The 16,557-nt window shown below is 40.2% G+C and overlaps 1 protein-coding gene across 1 annotated transcript; it reads left to right on the forward strand.

Annotated features, from left to right (window-relative positions):
* Positions 1–13,801: 13,801 nt before the first annotated feature.
* LOC124488663 lies at positions 13,802–16,557 on the forward strand. Its single transcript, XM_047051391.1, has 7 exons — positions 13,802–14,305; positions 14,992–15,288; positions 15,382–15,473; positions 15,596–15,661; positions 15,875–15,945; positions 16,020–16,133; positions 16,353–16,557. The coding sequence occupies exons 2-7, from the start codon at positions 15,129–15,131 to the stop codon at positions 16,486–16,488; spliced, it is 639 nt and encodes a 212-aa protein (XP_046907347.1). The 5' UTR covers positions 13,802–14,305; positions 14,992–15,128; the 3' UTR covers positions 16,489–16,557.

A 16,557-nucleotide genomic window follows, 5' to 3' on the forward strand; every position in this document is an offset into this window, starting at 1 on the left:
GTTAATTTCCTGTCCTGATTACTTCTGACTATCATTATGTGGCTTTTCTTTGCATTATATTTTATATCATGATCTAAGCCATACTGAGAGCACACCCATAGCATCTGTTGCAACAGGCTGAGTGGAACCAGATAATCTGCGTACATCAGATGATTGACAATAGATTCACCAACAAGACAGCCTGTATTTGTCTTATTCAGCTGGCTTGATAAGTCGTCCATATCCATATTAAACAAAAAGGGAAATCAAATTCCTCCTTGTCGAACTCCGTTACCAACATGGAAAGCAGCTGATACAACATTGTCCCATTTAACATGAAAAGTTTGATTGGCATACCAGAACACCAAAATCCTCACAAGAGGTTTAGGGACACCTCTCGCTATTAGCTTCATAAACAGTTTTTCATGACAAATTCGATCGAAAGCTTTGTAAGCATCAATAAAGCATAAAAATACAGATGAATTAAGACTTGTGTACCTGAGACAATCTCCTTCAGAGCATAGATACAGAGATCAGTACCATGTTTTCTTTTAAAACCAAACTGATTTTCTGCAGTCAGAATATACATTTCCAATTTCAATCAAATAATTCTCTCAAACACTTTAGACAAGATACTGGCCAATGCAATGGGTCGATAGTTGTGTAGCCCGGGTGGTAAACATTTCTGTTGAAACAATCCTATTACATAAATATAAAAGTTTGAATACATAATACTTAAGTTCATAGTTTAATAAATAGACTTTAAGGTTTGAGAGTATGATTTTGATTTGATGAGAAATGCATATTGTTCATGTTTTACTGAATACAGCATTTGGAAATGTATATCTGTTGTTTAAAAAACGCATGTTAAAATGTACCGGTTACAAATATGAAGAGAGTAAGATGAATGTTTTGTGAATCTATGTTGTTGCTTTAATTTTGATTATGATGTTAAGCCAATCCGGTTTGAGGTCAAAGGGCAGGGTAACACGGGAAGTTGGGGTAGATGAGGTTGGAGTAGAAAAAGACAGAGCGAGCGGAGGAGTTGGAGGGAGAAGAAAATTGTAGCGTACGGTAAAATACCAAGAGTGAAGATTTTATATTATCATTAGTGGTGTTATGTTTATATTGTTGGGTGAATATCTCAACCAACAACAATAACCCAGAAAGAGGAGTTTGGCTGTTGGCGGTTTTGGATTAAGCACGGGCTTTGCCGCCAGACTAGCGACAGCGAGTGCCAGGTTGGAGCCGGTGGAGGTCGGGATTGTCGTCGTCCTCAGTCTTCTTCCTGAGTTGGTTCGTCTCGTAAATCCACGAGAGTATTTGGTCGGTCTCTCCTTCACCTGCTGCCGCCCTTCTGCCGCAGTGCGTGTGCTACCGCACTGCTGATCCGAGGTACCAGCTCCTTGTTATTTTGTGCCATCCTGGCGAAACAGCCATTTTGTTTACGGCTACAACGCACACGAGCTACACTCAGGCCTGCACCGTAGAACTGTACTGAATTAAGGTATTCGTGTAGTTAGCATTGCCGGCTAGTTTGTATTGTGTGTCCATGTGCATTACGATGTCATGTAAATGTTGAACCAATAACTGAAGAACTGATTTTTTGTCTGAAGTAAATCTTTCCTGTTTTTGTTTAACAGTTGGTTGTATTGTTTTTTTCATATGTTAAATTGGTTTAAGTTAGTAACAATTACTAACGAACTCAGGTTAGCCACCTCTCATTACAAATCCACCAAACTAGAGAGGCGCTACAGTTGTCTATGCTGTTCAGTTTACCAGCCTTATCTTTAACAACAGGCACTAACAGTACTGACATAATAGAGTTCGGTAGAACACCATGAACCATAATTCCAGTGAGACACATGGCTAGAAATGGACTGAGTCTATAACTGGCATTTTTTAGATGCTCTGCAGAAATGGAATCCATACCACAAGCTTTGTTGTTGTCTAGCATGTGGATGGCATCATAAATATCTACTGATCTAACTATCAAGTCTGCAGAGATACCTTTATATTGATTATCAATTCTCACTGTGTTACTTTGAACACAATTAAATAGTTTACTGTAGTGCTCATGCCATAGATCAGCAATCTTCTCTGGACAACTAACCCCTTTGATATCAGAAGGGAGGGGAGTTCTGTTATTATTTATGATCTTGACCTCCTTCCAGAAGTCAGTAAGATTGTTATTCTGCATCTTTCTGGCCAGCGAGTCTACTCTCATTGTGTTTTCATTTCTCTTAATGAAACGAGTGCATATTTAAATCTAGCATTTGTGAGGTTTTTGTTATCAAGCAGCACTCCCTGTCTGGGTCTGCCTGCCTCTGACCAGACTCTAAAGGCTTCTCTAGCAGCAGCATGTTGCTCAGACACAAACTCATTCCAGACAGGCCGTGCGTTAGGGACCTTACTCTTGTGATTAATAAAAGGTTCACTGGAAGCATAAAGACATTTGACAATATCATCATACATGGCACAGAGCTTTTCAGCATGATGTTTATCCTTGCAGTTCATATCCGTGCACATTAGGGCATCCCTAGAAAATGCAACATCACTATGTAAGCTGTCAGTTAATAGAGAATATCTGTGCCGAACCTCTTTGGTCAATTTTGACCAGTCCAGTTTTCTTGGGGGGCCAGCAACAAGGGTACAATCTCAACATTTAGCAGCATAGCAACTGGTATGTGATCAGTGGTGGCCAGCCCATAACACATCTCTATACTTTCCAGTGAGTCATGAGCATCGGCTGTGGTTACAATATGGTCTAGCCAGGAAGTTGTGTGCCACGTTTCACTTATATAGGTAAAACTTGTATCAGGCAATAACGCTTGATATAATTAATTTAGTTTCATTACAGAACTGCTGCAGATGTTGTGCGAATAAACGCTTATCTGACATTTCAGCATTAAAATCACCCATGACATAGACACAACATGAACTATTGTCCTCTATGAAGGACTGAATAAAAGCTAACCTGTTCTGAAATTCATCCTCATGGTCATAGGATTCATATGGTGTGTACACATTTACAATAGTAAATTTATTTTCATTGTGATTAAACTCCAACCCAATAGCCCAGTCAACGTTAAGCCACACCACCTTTACCGTTGGGTCATATTTTATGTTCCACAGTATAGCTACACCACCAGCTATCCTCCCACAAACCATTCTCATGCTGAGATTGGTAGTGGACTCTCCAGCACTATGAAACATCTTGTGTAGGGAGTTCAATTTGTCCAGATCTTGCTTGGCCATCCAGGTTTCTTGAAGGCAGACAATGTCACTCTCGTCCAGCAATGTGTCCACCACCAAACGTCTTGATCTATCAGCAGCAGTATGTCCTACTCGGAGGCCACGAGCGTTGTAGGATACAACCCGCATTAATGATCTACCACGGACCCATCAGGGCAGCTGGCCGGTGTGTCTGTCTCCCTGGTCTCTACATATAGGCCTACATTCATCCCAGCATCATGACTGAGCTGAAGCTCGGTACCCTGAGAGTGGGGGGTATGCTCTGGTCGAGCTTTTTTGAAAGTATAGACCAAGGGTAATTACCACACCACAACTGTCCCACCATTACCCATAGGTGGCGCTACATTCCACGCCCTAAAGCACAAAGGCTTTCTGGAATGGATAGGCTAACCAAGCCCCCTCCCTTCACTCCTTGGGTTGAAATAAAGGCCCTTGTGGATCTTGATGGTATTATATTTCAGATTTGGTATCCCATTGGTAATTCTGCAGCATAGATTTTTCTATACAGTTCCAATTTGTCAAGAATATACATTTTTCAATGGTTCGCAATGTTTGGAGGAATCCGCCATTACTGCTTGCAGTTATATTTATTATTATTCTTGTTCCATGGAAGTCAATGGCAGCACCTAGAACACTTCGACAACTTTTTGTGAAATTTGGCACACTCATTAAGGACAGTTGATTCTATACCTACACCAAGTTTCATGTCTCCCATTAGACCACTCCAGCGCCACCAACGGGTCAAAGTTGGACTTGTGTTTACACACGCAACTTTTGAACCGTATGACCCATTTTCAAAAATGAGGTACCATTGGATTCCCTGGTTCAAGCCGAGTTCAACGCACCCCATGGCGTCAATTTCCGGTTAAATAGATTTTCCGCTACTTCCGGTTTTATCAAAAACCTTTGAAAGCCTACTCCTCCTACAATTTTTGTCATATCTTCTTCAAAGTTACCAGAGATGATCTTCAGACCAAGCCTCACAAAAGTTATCGAAAAGAATTTTGATCCTCACAACCGTTTGTCCGGTACAGCCAATCAAATTCATCAGAAAAGCCGCCAAACAGGATGTGAAGTCATGTCTCAGCAAATCTTTGAGATATCAACACGAAACTTGGTATATCGATGGAAGACACTACAACATGTTACCGTGTGCAAAGGCAACTTCATATCTCCAAAAATGATTGATATAAAGCAAATTGAACTTATCGCTAACGCTAAAATAATGCTTTACACATCAGCCAGTCAAAAACTGATACTCTGATTCAATCACAAGTTCATATGAAGACTCTTGAGAATGTTTATAACACAAATCTGTGAAAAAGTTGACTGTAAGATCAAAGGTCGATTTTTGGTGAATATTTGAAACATGCTTGCTTGGCTAATTTCTAGCCAAATTTCCAATGAATGTCTCCCCTCCTCCTGCCCGCGCGTGCTCCACATCCTCACACACTCAGCCTTAACTTACACACGCGCGGGCTTGGCAAGACGCACACGCAACATTTCAGGAGAGTGTGGGCTGACCAAGCCCCCACTCATTCCTTGGTTTCTAGCCAAGGCCTTGTGGATCTTGTAATCTTGGATCTCTTAACAAAAGCTGATCTTTTTAGTATTGCATTTCCGATTTTGTATGCAATGGTAAAAAGTTATACAAATCCTGAAACATTGATATATATATATGTATTTATATATATATAAATCTTTATTTCAGACGCCAAGTTCCACATAAAATAACAGACATAGAGCTATAAAAAAGAGAGTAAAACGAAAACATAAAACATAGATAATACAGTGCATAAAAAGTATGAAGACTTTTGTGCCAATGTAGTCTTAAGTTCCAAGTAATCGATAGCAGCTCTTTAGAGGGTTGACCAGAGCCTCTACTATTCAGTTCTCAGACTTGTCCAGTCGACACATGAAACCATACATCAGTTGTCTCAGGAGTGCCTTACAGGTTGGTACGTGCTTAGACAGAAACAACTGACCAGCACTATGCCACCTAGGCACATTAAGTAGCAATCTAAAAGCATCATTGAAACCATACATCAGTTGTCTCAGGATTGCCTTACAGGTTGGTACGTGCTTAGACACAAACAACTGACTAGCACTATGCCACCTTGGCACATTAAGTAGCAATCTAAAAGCATCATTGTAGGCTACTTTCAGTATGTGTATACTCCTTTACCTGTACATAGACCACAAATGAGCAGTGTACAATGGTGTTATGTAGGTTCTAAACAGGGAACATTTAACTGAATCTGAGCACATAGAAAACGTCCTTAATAACATACTGGCCTGAGAATATATTTTACAGCGCTGTTGATACATATCGTTGTCATCTGTCCAATCATCAGAAATGACATGGCAGATATTTTATTTCCTCACAAACACCAAGGGGACTGCCAGATAAATAAAAGGTAGGGAAGGTTAATTTCCTGTCCTGATTACTTCTGACTATCATTATGTGGCTTTTCTTTGCATTATATTTTATATCATGATCTAAGCCATACTGAGAGCACACCCATAGCATCTGTTGCAACAGGCTGAGTGGAACCAGATAATCTGCGTACATCAGATGATTGACAATAGATTCACCAACAAGACAGCCTGTATTTGTCTTATTCAGCTGACTTGATAAGTCGTCCATATCCATATTAAACAAAAAGGGAAATCAAATTCCTCCTTGTCGAACTTCGTTACCAACATGGAAAGGAGCTGATACAACATTGTCCCATTTAACATGAAAAGTTTGATTGGCATACGAGAACACCAAAATCCTCACAAGAGGTTTAGGGACACCTCTCGCTATTAGCTTCATAAACGGTTTTCATGACAAATTCGATCGAAAGCTTTGTAAGCATCAATAAAGCATAAAAATACAGATAAATTAAGACTTGTGTACCTGAGACAATCTCCTTCAGAGCATAGATACAGAGATCAGTACCATGTTTTCTTTTAAAACCAAACTGATTTTCTGCAGTCAGAATATACATTTCCAATTTCAATCAAATAATTCTCTCAAACACTTTAGACAAGATACTGGCCAATGCAATGGGTCGATAGTTGTCTATGCTGTTCAGTTTACCAGCCTTATCTTTAACAACAGGCACTAACAGTACTGACATAATAGAGTTCGGTAGAACACCATGAACCATAATTCCAGTGAGACACATGGCTAGAAATGGACTGAGTCTATAACTGGCATTTTTTAGATGCTCTGCAGAAATGCAATCCATACCACAAGCTTTGTTGTTGTCTAGCATGTGGATGGCATCATAAATATCTACTGATCTAACTATCAAGTCTGCAGAGATACCTTTATATTCATTATCAATTCTCACTGTGTTACTTTGAACACAATTAAATAGTTTACTGTAGTGCTCATGCCATAGATCAGCAATCTTCTCTGGACAACTAACCCCTTTGATATCAGAAGGGAGGGGAGTTCTGTTATTATTTATGATCTTGACCTCCTTTCAGAAGTCAGTAAGATTGTTATTCTGCATCTTTCTGGCCAGCGAGTCTGCTCTCATTGTGTTTTCATTTCTCTTAATGAAACGAGTGCATATTTAAATCTAGCATTTGTGAGGTTTTTGTTATCAAGCAGCACTCCCTGTCTGGGTCTGCCTGCCTCTGACCAGACTCTAAAGGCTTCTCTAGCAGCAGCATGTTGCTCAGACACAAACTCATTCCAGACAGGCCGTGCGTTAGGGACCTTACTCTTGTGATTAATAAAAGGTTCACTGGAAGCATAAAGACATTTGACAATATCATCATACATGGCACAGAGCTTTTCAGCATGATGTTTATCCTTGCAGTTCATATCCGTGCACATTAGGGCATCCCTAGAAAATGCAACATCACTATGTAAGCTGTCAGTTAATAGAGAATATCTGTGCATAACCTCTTTGGTCAATTTTGACCAGTCCAGTTTTCTTGGGGGGCCAGCAACAAGGGTACACTCTCAACATTTAGCAGCATAGCAACTGGTATGTGATCAGTGGTGGCCAGCCCATAACACATCTCTATACTTTCCAGTGAGTCATGAGCATCGGCTGTGGTTACAATATGGTCTAGCCAGGAAGTTGTGTGCCACGTTTCACTTATATAGGTAAAACTTGTATCAGGCAATAACGCTTGATATAATTAATTTAGTTTCATTACAGAACTGCTGCAGATGTTGTGCGAATAAACGCTTATCTGACATGTCAGCATTAAAATCACCCATGACATAGACACTACATGAACTATTGTCCTCTATGAAGGACTGAATAAAAGCTAACCTGTTCTGAAATTCATCCTCATGGTCATAGGATTCATATGGTGTGTACACATTTACAATAGTACATTTATTTTCATTGTGATTAAACTCCAACCCAATAGCCCAGTCAACGTTAAGCCAAACCACCTTTACCGTTGGGTCATATTTTATGTTCCACAGTATAGCTACACCACCAGCTATCCTCCCACAAACCATTCTCATGCTGAGATCGGTAGTGGACTCTCCAGCACCATGAAACATCTTGTGTAGGGAGTTCAATTTGTCCAGATCTTGCTTGGCCATCCAGGTTTCTTGAAGGCAGACAATGTCACTCTCGTCCAGCAATGTGTCCACAACCAAACATCTTGATCTATCAGCAGCAGTATGTCCTACTCGGAGGCCACAAGCGTTGTAGGATATAACCCGCATTAATGATCTACCACGGACCCATCAGGGCAGCTGGCCAGTGTGTCTGTCTCCCTGGTCTCTACATATAGGCCTACATTCATCCCAGCATCATGACTGAGCTGAAGCTCGGTACCCTGAGAGCGGGGGGGTATGCTCTGGTCGAGCTTTTTTGAAAGTATAGACCAAGGGTAATTACCACACCACAACTGTCCCACCATTACCCATAGGTGGCGCTACATTCCACGCCCTAAAGCACAAAGGCTTTCTGGAATGGATAGGCTAACCAAGCCCCCTCCCTTCACTCCTTGGGTTAAAATAAAGGCCCTTGTGGATCTTGATGGTATTATATTTCAGATTTGGTATCCCATTGGTGATTCTGCAGCATAGATTTTTCTATACAGTTCCAATTTGTCAAGAATATACATTTTTCAATGGTTCGCAATGTTTGGAGGAATCCGCCATTACTGCTTGCAGTTATATTTATTATTATTATTCTTCCGCCATGAGTGTCAATGGCAGCCCCCATAAGCACTTGGTCGAAAGTTTTAAAATTTGGCACACTCATTGGGGATAGTCCCCTGGTCCAATTCACAAAGTTTCATGACCCATACTTTGGCACTCTAGCGCCACCAACGGGTCAAAGTTGGAGTTGTGTTTACACACGCAACTTTTGAACCGTATGACCCATTTTCAAAAATGAGGTACCATTGGATTCCCTGGATCAAGCCGAGTTCAATGCACACCATGGCGTTAAATTCCAGTTATACAGATTTTCCACTATATCCGGTTTGATCAAAAACCTTTGAAAGCCATCTCCTCCTACAATTCTTGTCGAATCTTCTTCAAAATTGTCACAGATGATTTTCAGACGAAGACTCACAACACTTTTTGAAGGATATTTGATTTTCAAAACCGTTTGTCCGGTACAGCCAATCAATTTCTGCAGAAAAGCCGCCAAACAGGAAGTGAAGTCATATCTCAGTAGTTCTTTGAGGCAGTGACACCAAAGTTGGTATGCCTACTCGGAACTTTATTCTAAGGATGTCCTCCAAAATGTGTGTCGTGACTAAAAGGGGGCGTGGCCGGAAGTATAAACGTGTTTTGGCTAATAACTGTGAAGTGTTTACCTTAATAAAGTAATTTATTTGTCTCTTGATATCTTGTGAGATATCAAGCTTGACCATCGATAATATTTCATAATAACCGAATTGACGCGGCCGCCATTTTGGATTTCATGGAAAAGTGTAAAAACCTTCTGCACGCCCCAAATTTTGTCCAATGTTGACTAAATTTGGCACAGATGATCTTCAGACTAAGCTTCACAAAGGTGTTGCATGGATTTTCCATTTTCAAAACCGTTTGTTCGTTAGAGCTGCTCAAAGGCGGCGGCGAAGCCGCAAAAGACACGTGAGAGCATAACTCAGCAAAAATGTGTCCTATCATCACCAAACTTCGGTTTCTTCGTTCCCACTAGGAGCAGAGGAGGCCTGTGGTTTTATACCAGAAAAAAACGATGTGAACACTCAGTACTCTTGAACGCAAACAGATATTTCAACCTAACTTGGTGTGTTGCAACAGTGCAACAGGTTGCTGTGACTTAATTGTTATGCAAGTGCTATGGAGGCCTTGTCCTGCTCTGGACTGCTTGGCCCCTCCATTGCTGCTTGTAGCTATATTTATTTGTAATTCTTGTACCATGGGAGTCTACGGCAGCCCCTAGACCCCATCGACAACTTTTTGTGAAATTTGGCACACTCATTAAGGACAGTTACTTCTATAACTACACCAAGTTTCATGTCTCCCATTAGACCACTCTAGCGCCACCAATGGGTCAAATTCTGACTTGTGTTTACACACGCAACTTTTGAACCGTATGACCGATTTTCAAAAATGAGGTACCATTGGATTCCCTGGATCAAGACGAGTTTAACACACCCTATTGCGTCAATTTCCGGTTATATAGATTTTCCGCCATTTCCGGTTTTATCAAAAACCTTTGAAAGCCTACTCCTCCTACAATTTTTGTCAAATCTTCTTCAAAATGACCAGAGATGATCTTCAGACCAAGCCTCACAAAAGTTATCGAAAATAATTTTGATCGTCACAACCGTTTGTCTGGTACAGCCAATCAAAATTGGCAAAAAAGCAACCAAACAGGAAATTGGATCAAATCTCATCAAATTTTTGAGATATCAACACCAAAGTTGGTATATCGGTGGAAGACATTTCATCATGTTACAATGTGCAAAGGCAACTTCATATCTCCAATAATGATTGATATACAGCAAATCAAATGTATCGCTAATGCTAAACTTATGCTGTACACATCCGCCGGTCAAAAAGTGATACATTGATTCAATCGCAAGTTCATATGAAGACTCTTGAGAATGTTTAGTACTCAATCAGAAAAAAAGTGTATGATGTACACTTTACACATGAAATGTAAGATGAAAAGTAGATTTTTAATGAATATTTTAAATATACATGCTTGGCTAATTTTTTAGCCAAGCAAATTTTTTTAATTTTTTGGCTAAATCCTCTTTCCCCTCCTCCTGCCCGCGCGTGCTCCAAATCCTCACACACTCAGCTTTCCCTTACACACTTGGCAAGACGCACACGCATCATTTCAGGAGAGTGTGGGCTGACCAAGCCCCCACTCATTCCTTGGTCTTTAGCAAAGGCCCATGTGGATCTTGATGGTATTACATTTCCGATTTTGTATGCAACGGTAAAAAGTTATCCAAATCCTGAAACATTGATAGTAAAGGCCAATAGTAACAACCACACTTAAACAAAAGCCCATGTGGATCTTGTTGGTATTGCATTTACGATTTTGTATGCAATGGTAAAAAGTTCTAAAATCCTGAAACATTGATAGTATGGCCAAGAGTAATTACCACACCACAACTGGCCCACCATTACCCATAGGTGGCGCTACAGGCCACGCCCTAAAGCACAAAGATACAAGGCTTTCGGAAATGGATAGGCCCACCAAGCTTGCTCCCTTCACTTCTTGGCTTGAAATGAAGAGCCTTGTGGATCTTGATGGTATTGCATTTCAGATTTGGTATCCTATTGGTAATTCTGCAGCATTGATTTTTCTAAACAGTTACAATTTGTCAAGAATATACATTTTTCAATGGTTCGCAATGCTTTACACATCAGCCAGTCAAACAAGTTCATATGAAGACTCTTGAGAATGTTTAGTACACAAGAAAAAAGTTGACAATAAGATGAAAGGTCAATTTTTGGTGGATATTTGAAACATGCATGCTTGGCTAATTTCTAGGCAAATTTCCAATGAAATGTGTCCCCTGCTCCTCCCCGTGCGTGCTCCAAATTCTCACACACTCATTCTTCCCTTGACACACGTGCGGGCTTGGCCAGATGCACACTCAACATTTCAGGACAGTGTGGGCTGACCAAGCCCCCACTCATTCCTTGAATGTCTGCATAGGCCCTTGAGGACCTTGGTGTCATTGCATTTCCAATTTGGTATGCAATGGTAAAAATAGTAAAGGCCAAGAGTAACAACCACACTTTAACCAAAGCCCATGTGGATCTTGTTGGTATTGCATTTCCGATTTTGTATGCTATGGTAAAAAGTTTTTAAAATCCTGAAACATTGTTAGTATAGGCCATGAGTAATTACCACACCACAAATGTTCCACCATTACCCATAGGTGGCGCTACAGGCCACAACCTAAAGCACAAGATACAAGGCTTTCTGGAATGGATAGGCTCACCAAGCCCCCTCCTTTCACGTCTTGGCTTGAAATAAAGGCCCTTGTGGATCTTGATGGTATTGCAGTTCAGATTTGGTATCCCAATGGTAATTCTGCAGCATAGATTGTTCTATACAGTTACAATTTGTCAAGAATATACATTTTTCAATGGTTTGCAGTGTTTGGAGGAATCCGTTATTACTGCTTGCAGTTATATTTAGGTTCCTCCGGTAGGAGGGAACCTATTGTTATTGTTGGTATTCTTATTATTAGGTTCCTCCGGTAGGAGGGAACCTATTGTTATTGTTGGTATTCTTATTATTCTTATTATTTTTCTTCTCCTCGCGCCCCAATATCTCAAAAAGTCCCTTGTCATAAATTTTCTAATTTGGCACATTGATACTACATCCAAATGGGTACCCCCACACCAAATATGGGCAACATTGGACCATAGGGGGCGCCACAGGCCACGCCCAAAAGCCCGATTTTCAAAGTGATTGCATTTCCACCCCATTGCTCCAATTCTTCTGAAACTTGGTGTGCATGCCTCATATTTCATGAGGAACAAAAAAGCCTCAAAGACCCATAAGGTCCGCCATGATAGATTTTCCTGTACAGTGATAATTTGGGAAAACCTTCAAAATTCCTCTTCTCTTGAACCAAAGGTCTAATTGACTTGAAATTTGGTACAGATATGTATCATTGACGTATTGAGAAATGTTACTTAAAGCAATTGAATCAAGTACAAAATGGCTGAAAGGGGTGTATTTATGTAAATGTCTACATTGCTTCAACATGTTTGTGTCACTAAATCAAATGTATTTTTGAAGGATGGTTCAAACCTAATAGGCTTTAAGGTGACATGCCTCTGAAGTACCATGCAAAGTTTTACCTTGATGTGTCAAAATATGACTGAATTACAGCTGTTTGAAATTGGACCAAATCTAACAATGCTCGCCATTGGAGAAACAGCTTTTTTTAATTATCCAGTTATTGAACTTTGTGTAGTCCATGCCTGGGAATTGCTCAATTGGCTGAGATGTAGTGCTGGAAAGCAAAGGGTTGTAGGTTCAAAACCAGTCAGAAGCATAGTTTTTAAATTTTCATTCTGACAAAACGGTTTCTATTCTTCCGATAAATCCTCCGGTTGTAAAACATAGCAATGCGTTTTTATTTGAGCCCATCACAACACTCCAATCATCTGTTTAGTGAGACTGTGTAAACCACTGCAAAACAAGCCAGGTTCACCACAGTAGCTAGCTACTGGAGGTCGGATGGCTGAGCCGTTAAGGAGTCGGGCTATTAATCAGAAGGTTGTTGGTTCGATTCCCACTCGTGCCAAATTACGTTGTGTCCTTGGGCAAGGCACTTCATCCTACTTGCCTCGGGGAGAACATCCCTGGACTGTAAGTCGCTCTGGATAGGAGGGTCTGCTAAAATGACTAAATGTAAATGTATTTGTAGTCTACGCATGGTAGAGATAACGCTAATGGTTATCTCTAATGAAGTAAATTGATTGTTCTGGTGGATCCCTTGTATGTTGCTCAAATTCATTTTAGTAACCTAAGCCAGGACACATCCCCACTGATGCTAGGCATGATTTGAAATTCCTTTCAATGACAAGGTATGGCACTCCAAACAACCTTTTATAAAAACTATAAGTTATTCTTTACAGCAGCAACCCAGTCATCCTGTTGTCCCATTTTTATAGGAAATTTATGAGCAGTTTCAACTTTGGCTGAATCTACCAACGCTTACCACAGGAGAAACAGCTTACTTTTTAATACAGTAACTGAACATGACAATATTCAACACTGAGAATAGCTCAACGGTACGGTGGCCCTGAAGTGCAAACGACACCCCCTAAGTACATTCCCCCAAATTAAAACACTCCCCCGGAATAGGAATCAACTCCCCCCAAATGAAAACACTCCCCCCGAATAGGAATCAACTCCCCCCAAATAGGATGACTTGTTCACCTCCCCCCAATACAAAAACACGCTCCCCCAAATGGAAAACGACATTAGAATACATCCCCAAATGAAAACACTCCCCCCGAATAGGAATCAACTCTCCCCAAATAGGATGACTTGTTCACCTCCCCCCAATACAAAAACACGCTCCCCCAAATGGGAAACGACATTACATTAACTCAAAAACACATTACATTAACTCTGAACGGAAAGGGTAGGTACAATGCTGATTGGATGGCCAATATGTCACTCTAATGAGCCCGGAGAAAAACGAATTGCACGCGTAAAGAAAAATAAAACTCTAAACGTTGCAAGCATGTATTGCCCTTACTGTGGCAAGAATTTTGCTGATCTGCCGAATTTTTGTAGTGGTTGTGGCAAAGGGTTGCAGACTTTAAAAGAAACCAGCAAGCCAAAAGAAACGACTGAAACGATGAACGAATCATCTTCAGGTAACGTTTTGTGAAGCTAGCAAGCTGGCTATTTAGCTAGCTAAATTAGCTTGGGTAGGGTATACTTAGCTATCATTCTAGCTACTTGGGTCATTTTAACGATAGCTAGCAACAATTGTTTTGCTTTTAGTGTTACTAAACCCAACGTTAAACCAGTTTATGAGCTACCGCAAGAAGAAATCGGAAGAAAGATCAAATTTTTCCTTGCCTAGAAAGGCAGGGAAAAAAACGGAGAAACAGAAGAATGTACAGGTGAGCAGTGTGTTCAGTTAATAAAGCTGTGTATGAAACAGTTATAATCATACGATGCAGTGGCTGTGTCAGGCCAAATAGTGTCCTAGGGCCAAATAGTGTCCTACCTGACGTCACAATGCCGTTCCGAAGCAAGGACGCGTCAGTCGCTATGCCGACCTTAAATTCCTGAGATATTTACGCGTGCTAGCAGGAAACTGTCATGGTTGCTATACTGGTTACTAGTTAGGAAGTTTTGTATTTAGGCTTATTTAAACCAGTTTATTCTACTCTACTATTTAAAGTTTTCACTCGTTTGATAGCTAGTGCTAGCTGTCTAATTGTTTTCGTCAAAATAATTCACTTATTTAGCATCAATTTTAACAGACCGGGAAGGCAACACGTATAGTATTCTACCTGCGCGCGTTGCTGTCTCAGGAATGTCGAACGTGTGAAAACTTTAAATAGTAGAGTAGAATAAACTGGTTTAAATAAGCCTAAATACAAAACTTCCTAACTAGTAACCAGTATAGCAACCATGACAGTTTCCTGCTAGCACGCGTAAATGTCTCAGGAATTTAAGGTCGGCATAGCGACTGACGCGTCCTTGCTTCGGAACGGCATTGTGACGTCAGGTAGGACACTATTTGACCCTAGGACACTATTTGGCCTGACAGCTGCCATAGTGCTTATGGTTTTTCTTGCAGATAAACGTTGGAGTCATGGCAGAATGGGGGTTTGAAGCCAGTACGTGGGAAAACTCTTGTATTGACCACACATTGAAATCACAGGACCACAACTCCTCACGCAAGCAGTGAAAAAAATAAAGGATTTCAACAAAGACATGGATGATGGGCCGTACGTCCTTCTATATCCAGACGGATCCCAAGTCACTACTGTCCCAGGGACACACAAACCTTTTACACTAAAGGAATACAAAGAAGAAATAGGCAAGACCTATCAACGACTGAACTTCTTTATATGTCCTGAAAAAGACTTGAAAGGTCAGTGACAAATTGAGTCTGTACTATTTTCTATTACACAGTTTGTAATTAACACTAGGCCTATACCTACATATTTGGTTTTGTGTTTTGCAGATCATGAACACCTTTCAGAGAATTCGGAATCTGACAATGAGGTTGTCATTAGAAGTAGGACTGCTGCTGAGTTTGAACATGCTGACACACTGGTAAGTGTTGCGTTACATTTAGGTGACATTTTTCAGAAATATTATTCACAATGCAGCAAATGCTAAACATATATTAAAAAATATTTATTATGTGATTCCAACTATGGATTCACCACTTTCAGCCATTTGAACCTCAGCTTGAAAGCACTCCAAATGTGAAAGAGATTCATGAGAGTGCAGCACCAAAGGTAGTCATTTATTATTTGAGCTTACTTGTCACATTCCAATTCAAACTATGTGTGTTGTTTAAACTATACATTTGAAATCACACTCTACCATCTGATCTGAAATTTTCCATATTATATTTGCAGTCAACATTGACAAACACCAATAAAACAAATTACCACAATGTTAAAACCACAATGTTAAACATGATTTGCTCTTGTTTCTTTATTTTTTAGATAATACCTAATTCAGATGATGCCATTCCAAGTACTTCAGGACATTTAGCAACCAAGAGCACGTCATACAGGTGTGTTTTAGTTGTAGTGAAAGAAAGTGGGAGTGTATGCATAAAGACGTGAACTAAATGTGTGCTTTTTGTAGCATTTACACAGATCTCTATGCACCGATTGTCATTACTGATAGTGACGAGGAGGTAGATCTCAGTGATACTGGAAAAAGTCAGGAAGTCCTAGAGAACCCTGAGAACCCGACTGAGTAAGTGAATAACTGACACAAACCAAAATGAACAAGACAACTTTTTAAAACTTTGTATTTAACACTGGTGTCTGTGTGGTCAGTTAGTTTAATACAATGTAATGAATGTATATTATATTGAAGTAATCTTACTCTCTTTTGTGCTTAAATGGTGATATACTAAGATGAGCTTTTAACAGCTTTTTAAAAACATTACTAACAACCATTTTTATGTTTTAGGCATACAAGTGTATCAGTGCCTGATATCATTGAAAATTTGGCCCTTGCCATCGACCACAAAAAAGTCAGCAGGTTCAACATAGCCAGGTCAAATGTATGGGATGGAGCTGTCCGAGGGTTTAAACGTGGGATGTAGTGGAAATGTTGGTCATATGCATAGATGTATGTGTATGAAATCTATAATCTTCTATGTTCATTGGTAAGA

The sequence above is a fragment of the Hypomesus transpacificus genome, unplaced genomic scaffold (assembly GCF_021917145.1).
Source record: "Hypomesus transpacificus isolate Combined female unplaced genomic scaffold, fHypTra1 scaffold_152, whole genome shotgun sequence".
Taxonomy (NCBI): Eukaryota; Metazoa; Chordata; class Actinopteri; order Osmeriformes; family Osmeridae; genus Hypomesus; species Hypomesus transpacificus.

Coding starts and splice junctions, on each gene's coding strand:
- LOC124488663 (XM_047051391.1), top strand. CDS start 15,129: ATGGATGATGGGCCGTACGTCCTTCTATATCCAGACGGATCCCAAGTC. Junction 15,662..15,874: donor ATGAGAGTGCAGCACCAAAG/GTAGTCATTTAT, acceptor TTTATTTTTTAG/ATAATACCTAATTCAGATGA. Junction 15,946..16,019: donor ACCAAGAGCACGTCATACAG/GTGTGTTTTAGT, acceptor TGCTTTTTGTAG/CATTTACACAGATCTCTATG.